Source organism: Aulonocara stuartgranti (genome assembly GCF_965226115.1).
Source record: "Aulonocara stuartgranti genome assembly, chromosome: 10".
In the NCBI taxonomy this organism is placed as follows: Eukaryota; Metazoa; Chordata; class Actinopteri; order Cichliformes; family Cichlidae; genus Aulonocara; species Aulonocara stuartgranti.
The window spans coordinates 1131366-1147500 of NC_138946.1; the positions used below are offsets into that span (position 1 = coordinate 1131366).

The following is a 16135-nucleotide window of genomic DNA, read 5'->3' on the forward strand; positions in this document are numbered from 1 at the left end:
AGGTTCCTTCATGTAATAATCTGCTAGAGGGTGTGGGGGGGCCACAGCCCCGTCCTCCAGGGCATGAAGCAGATATGGAGGAGATCAAAACTCCAGACATCCAGAGGCCCCCAGAACACAAGAGACCAAGGAAGACCAACAGAGGGGCAGCCGCGCCACTGTCCCGGAAAGAGCTGAGGAGAGTCCCAGATGAGGGCTCACTCAGCAGCCGCGGAGCAGAAGCCAGGGGGAGTTGCAGTGACGCGCCCGTGAGCTCCGCCGGCAGCCAGCTGTGCCTGAGTGACCGAGCCCCAGGCCGAGAGGCCGGGGGCACCCCACCTCCGAAGTGGCCCGAGCGAGCCCCAGGCTCCAGGCCCCGATAAGCGGCCGCCAAGGAGTGAGCCGGTGTGTACCTGGACGCCCATCCCCGGACACAAAGAACCACCAACGCACCGACACCTGAGGGAGTCCGCCACTGGCAGGGGAAGTGGTGGTGGGTGGAGATAGGCCTCCAAACCTTGGAGGGCCTGAGATGTCCCCAGAGAGGTGGCGTCTGACACCCAACCTGACATATAGACACAGACATACAGGCACACACAGACACAAACATCCACTCCCACCCTCATGCTCTCATATGCACTTACTCCACACTCAACCAACGTGGAGACAGACATAAAGAGACGCTGTACACACGATCACACTCCCCAAGCGTACTCTACCAACCGGGTCTAGGTACCCTTGCCCCTGGAGGGGGGAACTGCACCCAGACCCAGGTGGTGTTACCCTTTAGGAGGAGCAGACCGCCCCGACTCCGCAGCAGCAGGGAGGCCCCACACTCCAGACCGCAGTCGGACAGCCAACTCCTCCTAGCCCCCCCCGCTCCAGCAGGCCGCAGAGAACGGGGGTGAGAGAAGACTCCAAACCTCCCTCCACCCGCTCATTGTAGTGTTGATGCATGTGTGTTCTAAGGTGCATTTGCATGTGTTCTCTGCACCCTGGTGACACACCCCTACTCCAAGGTCCTGCATGTGTGGGTGGTTGTGGTGGAGCGGGAAGAGGGAGGCAGCTGGAGATGGGGAGGGAAGGAAGGGAGGGGCAAGTGACCCCTCCCTGGGGCCAGCTCCCCCGCTGACCCCAGTAAGCACCCCCATACTCCGCGACCCGCCAGGGAAAGGGGGCCCAGGCCCATCCGGACCGGGGCCCAGTGCAGCAGCGCCTCCCGGCCCCACAGAGCCCGGGACAGTCCACCCAACCCCACCACAGAGAAAACTGCACCCACCCCGTCATCCGCTCATCTTCCAGACTACATGAGACAATAGATGCCCAGGCTGAGATCTTCCTCCACCTCTCCTGTATCTCCCCCTCCTGCAGAGAGTTCCTGAGGAGAGGAAAGCTCCTGCAAGATGACCTCTGACCTTGAATGAGTGTCACTCTTGAAAGGCAAGCGTCACGCTGATGTCTGGAACAAACAGCCTGGGTTCTGTGGTGCGTTCACTGACACAAACAACAATCAGAAATTTAAAAAAACAAAAACTGTTTATTACAATTTGAATTTCCCAGCATGCCTAGGGGCTGATACAGACTGTCTGAGCTGTGCTTTAAATAAAGTTTTACGTTTTAGTCCATTACATCTGAATGGACTAACATAATAAAAGTCTGGCTGTGAATAACAAAGTAAGAGTCCAAGACGAGCGCCGATGCTACTCCGCCTAAGTCCGAACCTCCGCCTGATGTAGAGAGGGCGGGGTAGAAACCTGCTTCCTGCCTGAGAGAGGCGGAGCTTCAGTGGCTCTTCTTGGACGAGCCGAAGCCAGAGAAGCCCATCACTGCCGCCATCTCTTCGTCCTCCTCGAAGTCCACGTCCTCCTCCGCCCGTCGCTTCCGCTCCTTCTGCTTCTCCTTCTTGTACGCCTTCGCCTTCTCCTCCTAAAGACACGCAGCACAGACACCCGTGAGGAACGCGCTCATCCCGAAAGCCTCACGAGATCCATAAAACTCCTCCTCACCTCCTCCCGCAGCTCCTTCATGCGCTCCTCGAAGTCGTACTCCTTCTGTTTCTCCTCCAACTTCTTCTTGTTCACCTCGAATCTCTTCTTCACCTGATCAAGAGACGAGCGCTCCACCCGCATCGACATGCCCAGGTTCCTCTGATCTGCTCACACATACACACCACCTGCTGTTCACACTGAAGAACATCAGCAATGATGTGTGTGACATGATTTTCAAAATAAAAGCCTCCTCTCTGATCAGGTGTTTTAGGCTGTGAACTCACGTTTTTTGCCGTTGATGTGATCCAGGAAGTTGATGGAGTCTTTGACCACACAGTCGCACACGTTACAGTAATACCTGAAACACCAAAGGAAGAAAAAAGGTCACCTGTATGTCCTTGCTCCGCCTATATAAGGAGAATGGCGGCAGCAGCTGAGCAGCCCAAACTTTGAGCGAGGTCATCAGATACGTTTGTGTGAGAGAACAGAGCTCTACTGACTTCAGCTGACAGTGTGGGCGGAGCTTGTCCTGACACTGACCTCCTTGTCAGTGAGTGAGCCTTCATCACGCCATATTTTCACCTGTAAAGCAGCTGCAGCTGACTTGTGACATCACACGTCACGTCAGCGGTTGCTTTCGTTCAGCTTTTGTTTTGTTCTCAGTCTGCACGACAACTTGAAGAGACGATGGCGTGTGAACCTGGTCTTACCCGCCCATCTCGGCCTGCGGTGTGGTCTTGGTGATGACGATGGTCTTCCCCAGCTTGGACTCCAGGTCCACCTTGTAGTCCCGGTGACGCAGGAGGTCCCGCTTGACCGGCGGCGCAGTTTTTCCTGAAGGTGCCAACATGTGACAGGTTAATACAGAAAGTGAAAGCCTAAGCTCCTCCCTCTGAGCGGCTGATGTTCTTACCATCTCGCCGCTCGCGCTCCCTCTCCTCCACCAGACGTTTCTGGGCGAGGTTCTCGTACTCGTCTTTGTCCCATTTCCGCCTGAAGTCGTTTTTACTCGACTGGAAGAGAAAAGAGAGACGCTGCCGTTACCGCGCTTCCTGTCAGAGCTGATCACAGAGTGGAAATCACAATCCACAGAAACGTTGATTCAGTGACATGAAATCATTAATCATTTCTGGTATTATTGATAAGTCCCCATTCAGAGGTTAAAACACGGTCTGAGCTTCAGCTTTTATTTTTAACTGCTAAACTTCTGTCATCCTCTATTTTATGTATATAAGATTTAGACTGGGTATTTACGGATGTATATACATATAATTACACATATATACATAGACAGATATATACGTGTGTGTGTGTGTCGTTTACATATTGTTGTGATTTACGTTGCTGTGCTTGAGGGTCAACCGGAACCAAACTCCTTGAATGTGTTTGTGCATACACACGGTCAATAAACGTGATTCTGAAAATAAAGACGTCTAACTTTTACCTCCACCTGCTGCCTCCTCTCTCTACAAATCAAACATGTGGCTTATCACTAAAATACAGATCATCTTAAAGTCAGAAAAGCAGCAAGTCTTTATATCTGAAATAAAAAACATTTTAATTCGAGCCTGAGCTGAGTTCCTTGTTTTGAGGTGAAGCTTTTATTTTGACAGGCCGGAAGTCACACCGCTTGCGCTAACAGGCTAACACTGATCAGCTAATCTGCTTCCGAGCTGCAGGAGGGACAAGAACAAACACGAAGTGCCAAGCAGCAGAGAGTGGGTTAACGAGCACTGGCATAACGTTTAGAAAACGTCTGAAATGAAACCGGAAACGCTGAACAGGGTCACGGTTAGCATGCTAGCTGCTGCTAGCTAAGCGCGCTGCAAACTGCTGTCTAAAGACGGAGAACCGGCTTGAACCGGAGCCGGTAACAACCGCGACTACGACAAATCCCGAGAGTGAAACACGCCCTGCTCACACCGCCGAGCTTTCATGTTTTTACTCTAAAGAAGAAGAAACGCTCAGAAACTCACCCCGCTGCCTGACGCCATCTTGTTTACTTGTGACCGGAAATGACGGCAACCGCTGTCGCGTCATTTTTTCAACAGAGATAGAAAGAGCGCCACCTGCAGGAGAAGAGGAGGTGAGGATAGGAGGCCCTTTATCAAACCCATCGCTGCTTCAGTCTCAGCAGGTTTACCGACCTTCACGTCTGCACGACGAACCTGCAGCACTGACGGCAGCGAGCTCTGAGCTCAGCGTCAGGATCTGTCAGGACTGCTGAGCGCTGGGTGGGAAGTTTCCCTGTCAGGACTCTTGCTGCAGCATTTTGGATCAGCTGAAGGCTTTTCAGGCAGTTTTTAGGACTTCCTGATAATAATGAATCACAGTCGTCCAGCCTGGAAGTAATAAATGCATGAACTGGTTTTTCAGCGTCACTCTGAGACAGGATATTTCTAACTTTAGAGATGTTGCACAAATGGAAGAAAGCAGTCTTACATATTTGTTTAATATGTGCGTTGAAGGACATGTCCTGGTCAAAAATGACTCCAAGGTTCCTCACAGTGTTACTGGAGGCCAAGGTAATGACATCCAGAGTAAGAATCTGGTTAGATACCATATTTCTAAGCTTTTCAGGGCCGAGTACAATAACCTCAGTTTGATCTGAATGAAGAAGCAGAAAGTTAGAACATAAGAAGATCCTTTATGAGCTTCACGTTGTTTCTGTACTGGGATGAGCTCTGAAGCCTGAAACGTCAAATACACCGTTCCTCTGCAGATCATCAATGAGCTCTTTCAAGAGTTTTTGATGGGTTGGAGAAAGTATTGAAGTCAGATTGAGACAAAAGCCCACAGAGCCCTCGTTACCCACCGCAGCAGCACCGATGTTAGCGGCTTGTGTCAGATTGGCGTTAGCACAGATTTGGTGACTGATTAAACCTGTTGTGATATCAGAGTGATGACAGATTTATCATACCTCACAGTCCACACTCACACAACCAACATCCATTTATCAGCCTGTCTGTGGGACTCAGCTGCTCCCGGCCCCCCTGCTGGTGTGGGGGATCTGAGCAGCTCTTCTGTCTGTGCGGTGCTGAAGACGCAAATGTCTAATGTGATAAATATGGATGATTAAATACTGTTTGACTGTATCAGTGATAGGATGAGGAAACTGGCTCGCTATGATATTCTGAATAAGATGAAACAGGAGAAACAGGCCTGACTGCAGCACTGATGTTAGAATCAGCTGTAAATATGTTTCTGACTTTATTTATTGTTTAGAGCAATAAATTTAATGTAATTCCTGAAATAAAAAACTGTTTATCAACGGAATTTTAAAATAAAACAAATCAGGGACCAGCTGGAGCGTAACCAGGTTGATTTTAACACTTAGAGTCCCCCGAGAGCAGCAGTGCCCAGGCTTCTACCTTTCTACCTTTAAAACCCGCCTTCCAGCCAAATGGCTGGTAGGCTTTTAGCTAAGCTTTAGCTTCAGCCAAGTGGAAGCTAAATTGGCTAGTCATTCATATGTAAATTAGGTTGTTACCTGGGAATTCTGGAGGGGAGTGGGGGTGTGTGAATGAGGGGGTGAGGGAGCTGCTAAAAGCTGTGAACTTCCTTTTGTGTTTCATCTTGATGCATTCTCAATCATCCAGGGAAATAAATCTCCAAAAGTCACCAACTTGGAGTGTTTCAGTTTGCCATCTTAGGGAGAAATCAACACACATGGGTGTATGTCCTTTGTTGCTGAGATTTATTGATAAAAACAGTACAAAAAACCAACCATTTGTACACATATTTACAAATAATAATAAAAAGTGAGTGAGTACATTTCAACATTTTCAGCAATCACTCACAATCCTGGCACTGCCACGGTATCTGTAGTCTGCATTTACCACATGTGTGTCTGTAGCAGTGAACACATCGCACAGTGGCATGATTCTTCTTGCATTTGTGTTTGACCTGACACATGGCTCTTTTTCCAGGGCTAGGTGTGGAGCGCTAAGGTGAGGCCCCGCCCTAATCGCGGCCCCGCCCCCTCCGCTCCAGGTGCCGCTCATTAAAGGCTGTGAGTGCGGACCGACGTGTTCTGTGAGTCCGAAGATGTCCGCGAGCAGAGTGGAACCGGCAGAGCAGAGCCCGCCGCTGTCCTCCAGGTACGTGTCTGTCCTCACCTGCAGCTGAGCTCAGCCAATCACAGCTGGGATTCTTAGCTCAGGCTGTTCGTGTTCCGTTTGTTTGGCGTCTTTGTAAAGTTGAGCGGGCCGAAGCAGCTGATGTCTGTGAGACGGAACAAAGCCGAACCGCGGACAGGTTCTCGGGCGGCTTCGTCTCGTGTGGTTTCCGGCTGTTTGTTCTCTTTAAACACGCGCTGGGTCTGCGCTTCGTGACGTCAGCTCTCGGTATGAGTTCGCGGACTCACCTGTGTTCTCTGTACCTGCAGCGGCCCGGGTCTTGCTGCCAGGCTCCCGGTGTTGTGCCAAAAACTGATTTCCAATGTTTTTGGTGTTTGTGTAATGTCTCTACGTGTGTCGGTGAACACGGTCCTGGCGGCCAGGTTACTCTTAAAGAAGACTTTTTTTTTTTTAACTGGACAGATAAAGGTGAACTCAAGACGCTGCCAAACACTGATTGGTGCTTCCAGCCTGTTACAGGAGTGCTGTTTGTGGCTCAACATGACTGGATGCCATTCATGAGGAAACGTCACACATATTATAGACCAACAGCTTATTTTTGTCAGTTTAAATACGAGCAGTGAGTGTTTGGCGCACGCCGCCTCAGACTGGAACCTCTGCACTGACTTTAAGCACACGCGTATCTTTAACACTTAAACTCTGAAAGCAGCAGCTCGAACCTGTGAGTCAGTGACGAAGGACCTGAGCTGTGACCTCGTGATGTCCAGAAATGAGACTCGTGACGAGGCTGAGCTTGCAGGTGAGCAGGGACACACTCGGGACGTGTGGTCGAGCTTTGTATAGTTTATTGATATGAGCTGTTCCATCAGTCCACTGAAAACATCTGTAACATCTGCATGCTGAGACTGGGGTGCTGACGTCTCAGGATGAGACTGACAGACGTGTGGCCGCTCGCGTAGCGACAGAAACAGGAAATGATGTAGTTTCTACATGGTGCTCGTCCACAAACAGAAACCTGGGCTGAAAGCAGGGGGGAGGGGGTCTCCCGGGACTCGTTGGCCTGGATGAGTCCAGGTGTGAATCCTGAGTGCTTAACCCCCCATCATCATCACAATGACTCTGACGAGGGGAGGGGGGTCAACGACCCTTCGAGGGCTCTGAATCGCTCAGTGACCTGAGGTGAGCTCGTCAGTCTCACCTGGACTCTCTAAACCGGGTGTGTCTGCTTGCAGCTTCCTCTTCAGCCCGTGGTCGTGTGTCTGCACGAAGGGCTGGTCGGCGACCATGTGGAACAGCCTTTCTGACCCGGTGCTGACCACCACCGCCTCGGGATGCTCCGCCCCCGAGCCGTGGCTGCTCCCCGGCTGCAGCTCCGTGTACGACAGCCTGGTCAGGTATGAAATTCTCCTGCAGAGGGGTGGGGTCAGTGTAGCGTGGCAGAGACGGCGCCCTCTGCAGGCCGTGGTTTCTCCTGACGCCTTTCTCTTCTTTGCAGTAACGTCTCTCCTATCCCGTCTCCTCGTGGCGCCGGCGGCATGCGAGGACAAGAGCGAGTCATCAGCAGCAAACCACGCAGGTATTTGGCTTCTTTAATCCAGGCTAACGAGCCGTTATCAGGATCAGCTAATCCTGCGCGGACCAGTAAACGTGGACTGAAACCTGAAGGTCGCCACAGCAGGTGTTCATGCAGCTGTTCTTCCTCAGGTCCTCCATCCTGGAGCGCTGCATCCTCAAAGTGTCCACGAGCAGCGTGGCCGTGGGGACGGATGACGTGGACAGCAGGAGGTGAGTACGAGGGACATTCAGAGGTTCTGACCTGCTCTGTGCATAACCTGCATCAGGTGGCAGTAGGCCACGCCCCTGAGCTGTGTTGGCCTGTGGCGTTGCCTGCAGCACTGCACGCTGCTGGAGCCTCTTCTTCACTGGGTTTCTGTGTTCCCTGTGTAATTTGTCGCTCTGTGAAGGCCCCACATCAGCCGCTGTTACCCCCGCCTGCCGGACCCGACCAACACGGAGACCAACGCCGCGGTTCTGAAACGGCGGCAGAAACAGATCCAGTACGGCAAGAACACCAGCGGATACCAGAACTACATCCAGCAAGTCCCCAAGTAAGAACTCGGAGCATGACGCCGAGAATCGGACGACGGTTCCTCAAACGTCGACGCTGACACGCCTCTCTGGTTTCTCTCCTCCTCCTCAGACACCTGAGGGATCCTAAGCTCCACCCCTCCACTCCTAACAAGTACAGGAAGTACAGCCGGCGCTCCTGGGACATGCAGGTGCGTCTGTGGAGGCGAGCGCTGCACCTGTGGGACCCTCCGACCGGCGCCCAGCCGGATGCCGCCGACACGCCGGACCCCGTGGAGCAGCTGTAGGTGGAACCCAGCGCCAGTTGACATTTATCCAGAAACTGATCCTCGTCAGCTGAGGCCTTTCTGTGACGTCATCAGTGTTTTCTCTCTTTAGGCAGAGTCAGCTGGAGAAGATGACCTCTGACCTCTTTGAGAATGTTGGAGACGAGCAGAGAGAGAAGGAGACTCCAGCATCCTCTAAAGTCTCCTCTGTGTCTCCTCTGCTGGCCGCCACGCCCTCAGCGCTGCCTGGAGCCTGGGCCGTCCCCGTGTCGCCGGTAATCAGTCACCAATCAAATTCTTCGGCTCATTAAAGATGCGTTAACTTTATTTAACGTCCTCTGTAAAACACAACATCAGCTGATCGGTGACCTTATTTATTCCTGTTTGTTTCTCTGCAGCTGGAGGCGAGCCGCCGGGCGCTTCGCTCTCCTCCAGGCCTGAACTACTCACTCAGCAGTCAGCTGACCACCGATGACAGCATGACCGACTGGCTCCACCTCCTGATGGAAACGGACCACGGCCAAGGTGAGGTAACTCAGCCAGCAGGGGGCGACTCCTGAGGGCGAGCCTGCTGGCTGGTTTGGGGCGGGGCTTGGTCAGATCCAGAGGTGGGAAGTAACTAAGTATTTGTACTGAAGTAGAATTTGCAGGTGTTTGTTTTACTTGCACGGTTCGTTTGGCTTTGCACACAAATAGGAGCCACTCTTACTCTGAGTACTTTTTACTGGAATAAAAAAGTTGAAGCAGTCCTGAAGTACAGACTGTGGGGACATGAGGACTGCTGTGGTTACATCAAACCTGCTGAGGCAGGCGATCGGGGTCTTGTTCTGTGACATGTGCTCACTTCCTGTTTGTCGGCTCACCGCCATCTTGTTTCTCCGTGCAGACTCTGATGACCAGCAGGTCCCTGTGTTCTCCGACCAGCTCCTGTGGAACCCGTACTGACCACCCGACGCAGTCCTCGCCCTTGTTTCCTCATCGTGTCTTTTTAAATGTGTCTGAAGATTAACTGAACGACAGCAGGGATCCGATTGGCCGCCACCCCCCCTCCCAGGTGCTGAGGTTTCCCGGCTGCTCGTGAACGCGTCGTCAGGGCGGACAGCTGAACACTCGGATGCACCTGAACGTTCGACCTCATGAAGCACTGCTCACCTGTTCTGCACTCATTTCTGTATCGACTCACTTTGGTGTCACTTTGTTGTCTTTGCTCCACCTTCACCTTCGTGCTCTGCTGTCTGGCTCAGGCTCCTCCCCCCCGCACCGCCATGTTTTTTCTCAAAAACGACCCCCTGCTGAGTGGAGGGGAGCGGCCATCTTTGTGTTTGAGTTTTCTTTTTACTCTTCCTACTTTTTTTGCTGCTTGACTGTCAAGAGCAAAGCTGAACCATGTGATTAATAAAGGCGTAAATAAAGTGTTACTGATCCACAGGCCGACTCGTTCTTCTTCTACCCTCCATAAAAGTGTTGGACATGCAGAGGTGTTCACTGAGGGTGTGCAGCTGTAAGAACCTGGACTCCAAACACGAGTTGATCTTCTCTGTCCCATCAGAACATCTGGGTTGTTTTCACAGAAAATCCTTAAATGTGCAGAATAAGATGAAGCGGCTCGTTTAAATCTACTTCTTGCTTCTAAAATGCAGCTTTGAATAAAATTTAATTTATTTTTAATCCATAAATGATTTTTACTCGGTCTGACTATCCACGCATTTTATCAGGTTTTACGTGGTTTTTTTTTTTTTTTTTTTGTTGTTGGTTTAAAAAAAAAAAAAAAAGTAAACCCTAAAGATGAACTCCTTATTTCTAAACTAGATTTTAACTCTAACAGTTTTCTTTTAGTCTGTCAAATTTATTTTCACTGTACAGTTTATTTAACAAAGTCTTTTTGCTTCCTCTTTGTTTTTAAAATATTCAGATTTCAAAAATGTAATATTAATAGAATCAATTTTTAGTTTCAACCACGTATTTTTATTTCTTTTTAGTCTCTACTCTTTTCTCTTCACCATTTCTACTCATTTTTCGTTATTTTTAATGTCCCGGTGTCTGCACGGTTCTCCGAGGTTCCTCCGGTCGGGCCCGGTCCGCGCAGTTTCTGCGGGTTTGCCCTTTAACGCGAGCTGTGGCGGTAAACAAGCCTCCGCGGACTCCAGCTCCCGTCATGCCCCGCGTGGCAGCGTTCTCGGAGATTCGCCCCGGGTTCGTGCGGCAGGTTCGGCTGTGCTGAGCGGCGGCACTGCGGACCGGATCAAAGGATCAGACGTAAATAAACGGCAGGTGCCGGTGATGCGCTGAAGCCCCGCCCCTCCTCCGCTGGCACCGTAGCTGTTATTTATGAATGCCCGCCGCTCACGGGCGTGTGCGCGCGCAGTCCTCGTTATTATTATTATGTTTTAATAACGGAGACCGGACACCGATCCAGGCAGATGTGCGGCTCAGTGCCGGAGCCTGCGATGCCCGCTCCGCGCGGTTAGATTCCCGCTTCGTTCCGCTGTGTTCGACGATAATACTGGGTCGATACACCGAACACAGAGCCGTTCGCCGGCCCGCTGCAGCCACAGGAGCCGCCTCACCCCGTCAACCGACAAGGTAAGCACTGCGCCGGGCCGGAGAGAGCGGGACGTGTGTCCGACTCCGTCCCGCAGCATCCCGCCGTGTGTCGCCCCCCTCTCGCCGCTCCGGGAGCTCTCGGGCCGGCCACACGCCGTCAGCACCGCTGTTCCGATCGCTGTTGACGGCCTGCGGTGGTTCTGCTGAGCATGGGCCTGTGAGGGGTCCGGTGTGTGCGGACGGCCCTGGCCTGGGTGATGGCCGGAGGCGGGACAGACACCGGGAGCATCATTGATGTTCGTGGGTTGTTTGTGACACCATTAACGGCGGCTAACGGGTTAGCTGCTAGCTGACCCGTTAGCCGCCGTTAGCTACTAACTGCCGCCCTGTTCGCTGCTAGCAGCCCGGCACGGGCCCCCGGAGCCCGGGAGGCGGTGGAGGAGGCAGAGCCGTCACTCAGCGGCTCCCATCCTCCGAGCAAGATGGCTGAGTTTATTGTGCCGACCTTGAGCGGAATAACGGGATGACTTGTTATTTATAGCAGCGAGCTAACGGCTCAGGTGAACTGCTGGTGATGTAACGGTCCGCCGTCATAACACAAACCGGGGTTTGTGTTTTTTTTTCATGGAGTAACCCTCCGCAAACACACCGCCCACCGGGCCGACAGGTACACGGGCGGAAAGCATCCCTCATTAAAAGCAATGGGATGCTTAGCCACAAGCTAACAAGCTGTCGGGGGTGCCCGGCGGCCTCGGTCAGCCCGGCTCGGCTCGGTTCGGCTCACGGTCATCGGCATGTACCCGGAGCCGATATTCCCCCAGCAGAGCCGCGCTAACCAGACCCCGGGGTTCCGCCCCGATGACGGGGTGATGGTCCCCTGTTCTTGGCCCCTGACCTGGTTTACAGGAGCCCCAGGGGGTCCACGAGTAACGGAGTAACGGTACTCAGTTACAGCACTGATGCAAGGCTGCAACTGGAGAGTAACGACATGAAGGAGTGAAACTGTTATTGTTATTATTATGAGTGTTAACTGTGTGACATAATAATTAAAGTCTAATTTCATGCGATGAGCGGTCCAGACTAATCTCTGGGACCTTGTATTCCTTTTGAGGTTATTTTTTTGTAATTTTGTTGTCAGGTTTTTGTTTTTGCTCTTTTTGACATTTCTTTTCCGATTGAATGTCTAGTCCTGGCTCTTGCTGGTTGTTATGTGGGTATGCCTCGTGTGTTTGTTCTGCAGTTTTCCTGCGTGGCTTTGGGGGGTCTGGGTGGTTTTATGTCGCCTCGACGGCGGTGCAGGTGGTTTGTAGTCTCTGTGAGCTCCTTTTCACACTTTAGTCTTTTTTGTTGTTGTTTTTGTCGGGTCTCAGATGCGCTTCCTCCAGTCGTTCATGGTGGTTTCTTCAGGCTGTTTGGTCGTAGCGTCTTTGAGGCAGTCTTTAGTCTGTCAGTCGTTTCACTCTGTGGATGTTTTCGTGGGTCTCTTTTGTGCTTCGTCTCTGTCCACGGGGGTCTTCTTCTTCTTGGTGGCGTCTTTTTGTTTTTCGGTGTCTCTTATAGGGGTGAAAATGAAGAGTTTATTGTTTGTCATTCTGAGGTTATTGTCTCCACCATCACTAATTGCACTCTGTGTGGTCAAATATTTGTGCATGTTGGAGCAATTTCCCCTCTTTGTTGCGGTCAGGTCAGCAGTGGTCAGCGCCGACACACACACACACACACACACACATGAAGAGAGAGAGTATGCATAGTATCCAAACAACCATCATAATTCATCATACAATGAGAACACGACGAATCAGCAATTGACAATGACTAATTAATATTCTATTATTGTATATATTGTTTGGAGTTTAGTCTGTTACTGTTGCTATTTTTACCATTTCATGTTGGAGCAACTGTAACCCACATCATTTCCTTATAAAGTATTCTGATTGGATCATGGCAGGTCATCCTGAACCAATCACACGTCTGCTTACCTGCATCTTTTGTTTCTCTTCCTCTTCTTTTCCCTTTTTTCTAAACTGAGCACCTGATGGCTTTGAACTTTTCTTGTCCATCTTGGTTTTAATTTTGCCCTCCAGTACGAACACAAATCCCCCAACCCGAGGATCACCGCAACATATCCTAACAGACCGACACCTTAGTTCACAGATTCACTTTGTCTAAGGTGTGTTTCTGGGATTTCACACAACCCAGGATTCAAATCATGAATCCATGATGGGTTTGGATTTACAACATTATGAAATGTGCTCTATTTGGAAGCAGCAGGTCTTCCTCCCCTTTTGACGGGTTGTGTGAGCACAAAGCAAAGAAAAAACACTTTATTTGCACAGCGAGGGACAATAAAGGATATTTCAGTTTCTATTGTGTTCTACTGCAGAAACACGAGCAGGTAGCTGAGCCTGGCTGTTTGCTACCTTCAGCTCAGGCTGTGGCTGCTGTGCTGGGTTCTTCGTTAGCTTAGCATTAGCACGGTGTGTGATGCAGTCTCCACTTTAAACTAGAAAAGTCAAAGGAACGTCCGTTTACACGCTGCAGACCTGTTTTCCTCCTCTGACACGTGAACTGCAATCAGCTGATTGTAGTGCAACCAGAACTGATAAGCGGGATCAATACACACACAGACGAACAATTCCAAACAGGGACTTGACTGTGGGACTGGTTCCCAGTGCTGTTTGTGGTCGTCTTTTTCTTGTGTTTTTCCTGTTTCTTCTCAACATCAGCTGTTTGATGCTTTGGTCCTGATAGAGTTGTCAATGTTTTTCAGCTTAACTTCACCTGCGTGTGTGTGTGCCTTTTCTAGGTGTGTTGCTGCAGCAACGGCTGACAGATGATGCTCTTGTGAGAGTGGGTGGGGCTACGTGGCCCTGAGGCCTTAAGGAGGAGTCTCAGCCCTAAGCTCCTCCCCTCTCTCGTCCCGAGACAGACCAAACGGACGGACACACAGACGGCCGTAACTCTCCCCTCCCTCCTCCTCCTTCCCCCCTCTCTCCCCTGTTCTCCCCTCCACCTGGCCCCTCCTCCTCCTCCCGGCCACCCTCCCCTGTCTCCCCCCTCGTCCCCTGCCACCATGCTGTGGTCACGCTGCTGGTGGAGAGCCTGAGGAAGCAGACTCTGGAAGGCGACCCTGCTCAGCCAGGGGACTTGTACCTGGTGAGTGGCACACCTGTAGCCTCACCTGTGAGGTCACTGTCACACCTGCAGAGCAGAGACAGGAAGTGTACTTTTGTTAGCGACAGTCTGAACGCCGTCACGGCCCGTGTGTTCACTGACAGTCAGGATACTTTGATACAAAGTCAGGGTGTAAAGTCTCACCACTGGATGTCAGTGGATTGCAGATGATTCCTCCTAATTCACGTGGACAATCCTGCTACGGTGGCCACTGTAGGACACAGCCAGCTGCTTCTGCTGCTGTTTGTGGAAAGTCCACACTTGTCTGCACACTGTGTTTAAACATATTTGAGTAATATCAACACTTAGCAATAAAGCAGGAGTAAGAAACTCTCGTGTGTCATCAATCTTAGTCCAAAGTCACCTCCAAACCTCCGATGACGTCCATCTGTACTGAGAGCTGCTGTTAGTGAAACTTTGCTTGAAGTGGCCTCTGACACTTAGTGGATAAACTCTCATATGATGTGTGACTGTGTGTCACAGACGTGTGATTTTAGGCCACTAAACATGGCGTAACGTTAGATTTAGAGCAGCTGTTGGTTTTGTTTAGCTGTCAGCTGTTTGATGGTGCGGACATGTCTGTTAAATGTCCCACAGCAAGCGAACACCTAAAGCTCTCTGCATGTGTGTCTGTAGCCACACATGTAAAGGTGCTGCACAGAGTCTCTGAGGTCCTTCAACATCTGTCGGACAATGCTCAGGCGCTAGAAACGATATAAATTTGGCCAACGATAGAGACTTTGACTATATCGCTCTATCGCGATAGCGCATGTTGATGATGTCATCAAGCTGCGCCTGTTTTGGTCAAAAGCATCGCAGCGGCTACAACCATAATCATCTGCAAATTATGGCGACAGTCACAGCAAAGAGATGAAGCACTGTTGAAATATGGGGAAAGCTGAAAACTGCGCTTCCTCCACTTCAGTAACATTGATTCATTAATGCTGAATCCTCTCACAGCTGCTCTGTTCCCATGTTGTTGCAGTATATTAATGACTAACCTCGTATTGTGGATGAATGATCTCAGTTGTTCTCCTGACTGAAGTTTGGCCCGTGTACAGCATCCTGCTATGTGACTGCATTTGTCCCTGACCACCAGAATCCCTCACGTTAACTTTTATCGAGTGGAAAAAAAGTTGGCGTTCATCCTCCAGCTTCACTGTGCTAATGTTATGCTAACATAGCTGTGTCGCTAGCAATCACGTAGCACATCATTATATAGCAGCTAGCCCAACTTCAGTAACCCTGCAAACACCACTGCTGTTTAGTTTCCTGTCTTCATTTATGTTGGAAGTGGCAGCAGAGCTGTACGTTTGAATTAGTTTCAAAAATCTCTCAGTCAGAACATGCTATGTCATGTTTAGATGGAAACTAGCGAGCTAACTTCCTGCTAACTTCTAACTCCATTAAATTTAATAAATCTGTTTTCATGGATACCTGGATGTTAAACTTAATTGTTACACCCGATAAAGCAGCAACGCTGATGATTTTATTAAAGATGAAAGAATTCAGACCGTTTTTAACTCTCAGTGTTCGTTTGACTTTGGGACCTGAAGCTGACGGAGTTTTGGACCCAGATTACTCCGCGAGGCTCCTGACTACGGCAGCCGTAATGCTCTGACATCCATCCAAACATTTTTAACAGATTTCTGTAGCCAAAATCGGTTCGAGGTCAGTAAGCACAACCAGAGTTCATACATAAGGCACACTCGATTTTTGAGAAAATTAAAGGATTTTAAGTGTGGAAAATCCGTTATACAGAAGAAAAGAATATATCGTGATATATATCGTTACCGCACATGCTTCAAATTATATCGCGATATGGATTTTAGGCCATATCCCCCAGCCCTACTCAGGATGTTCTGTCCTCTGTGCTGTTGCATGCTGGGACAGCAGGTTGAGGGTCACAGATGCTAACAGACTCAATAAACTGATCACGAGGCCAGTAATGTTGTGGTGATGGAGCTGGACTCCGTTAGGGTGGTGTCGGAGAAGGATGTTGTCCAAGATAAGGAAA

The 16135-nt window shown here is 50.5% G+C and overlaps 3 protein-coding genes across 4 annotated transcripts in view; 2 read left to right on the plus strand and 1 right to left on the minus strand.

The window, feature by feature from the left end:
* Positions 1–1496: 1496 nt before the first annotated feature.
* Positions 1497–4054, minus strand: zmat2 (zinc finger, matrin-type 2). Its single transcript, XM_082548275.1, has 6 exons — positions 3944–4054; positions 2881–2980; positions 2678–2801; positions 2252–2325; positions 1986–2131; positions 1497–1905 (listed from the first exon to the last, which is right to left on the minus strand). The coding sequence occupies exons 1-6, from the start codon at positions 3959–3961 to the stop codon at positions 1762–1764; spliced, it is 606 nt and encodes a 201-aa protein (XP_082404401.1). The 5' UTR covers positions 3962–4054; the 3' UTR covers positions 1497–1761.
* A 1869-nt stretch (positions 4055–5923) lies between these two features.
* On the plus strand, positions 5924–9981 carry slbp2 (stem-loop binding protein 2). The gene is made up of 9 exons (XM_082548206.1): positions 5924–6067; positions 7279–7440; positions 7542–7622; positions 7751–7831; positions 8011–8154; positions 8247–8417; positions 8513–8675; positions 8799–8925; positions 9287–9981. The coding sequence occupies exons 1-9, from the start codon at positions 6015–6017 to the stop codon at positions 9343–9345; spliced, it is 1041 nt and encodes a 346-aa protein (XP_082404332.1). The 5' UTR covers positions 5924–6014; the 3' UTR covers positions 9346–9981.
* Positions 9982–10963: 982 nt separating this feature from the next.
* The window catches only part of fam53c (family with sequence similarity 53 member C), a 12540-nt gene continuing 7368 nt past the window's right edge, over positions 10964–16135 (plus strand). Inside the window, exon 1 of one of the 2 annotated variants that reach the window (XM_082548191.1) lies at positions 10964–10983. The gene's annotated coding sequence lies outside the window, so the exon portion shown is untranslated. Of the gene's footprint in view, positions 10984–14052; positions 14101–16135 lie in introns of those variants that run through there. The other variant, XM_082548190.1, reaches the window with a different exon arrangement.

Coding starts and splice junctions, on each gene's coding strand:
- zmat2 (XM_082548275.1), bottom strand. Junction 2,802..2,880: donor GGAGCGCGAGCGGCGAGATG/GTAAGAACATCA, acceptor TGGCACCTTCAG/GAAAAACTGCGCCGCCGGTC. Junction 1,906..1,985: donor TGAAGGAGCTGCGGGAGGAG/GTGAGGAGGAGT, acceptor GCGTGTCTTTAG/GAGGAGAAGGCGAAGGCGTA.
- slbp2 (XM_082548206.1), top strand. CDS start 6,015: ATGTCCGCGAGCAGAGTGGAACCGGCAGAGCAGAGCCCGCCGCTGTCC. Junction 7,441..7,541: donor GTGTACGACAGCCTGGTCAG/GTATGAAATTCT, acceptor TCTTCTTTGCAG/TAACGTCTCTCCTATCCCGT. Junction 7,832..8,010: donor GATGACGTGGACAGCAGGAG/GTGAGTACGAGG, acceptor CGCTCTGTGAAG/GCCCCACATCAGCCGCTGTT.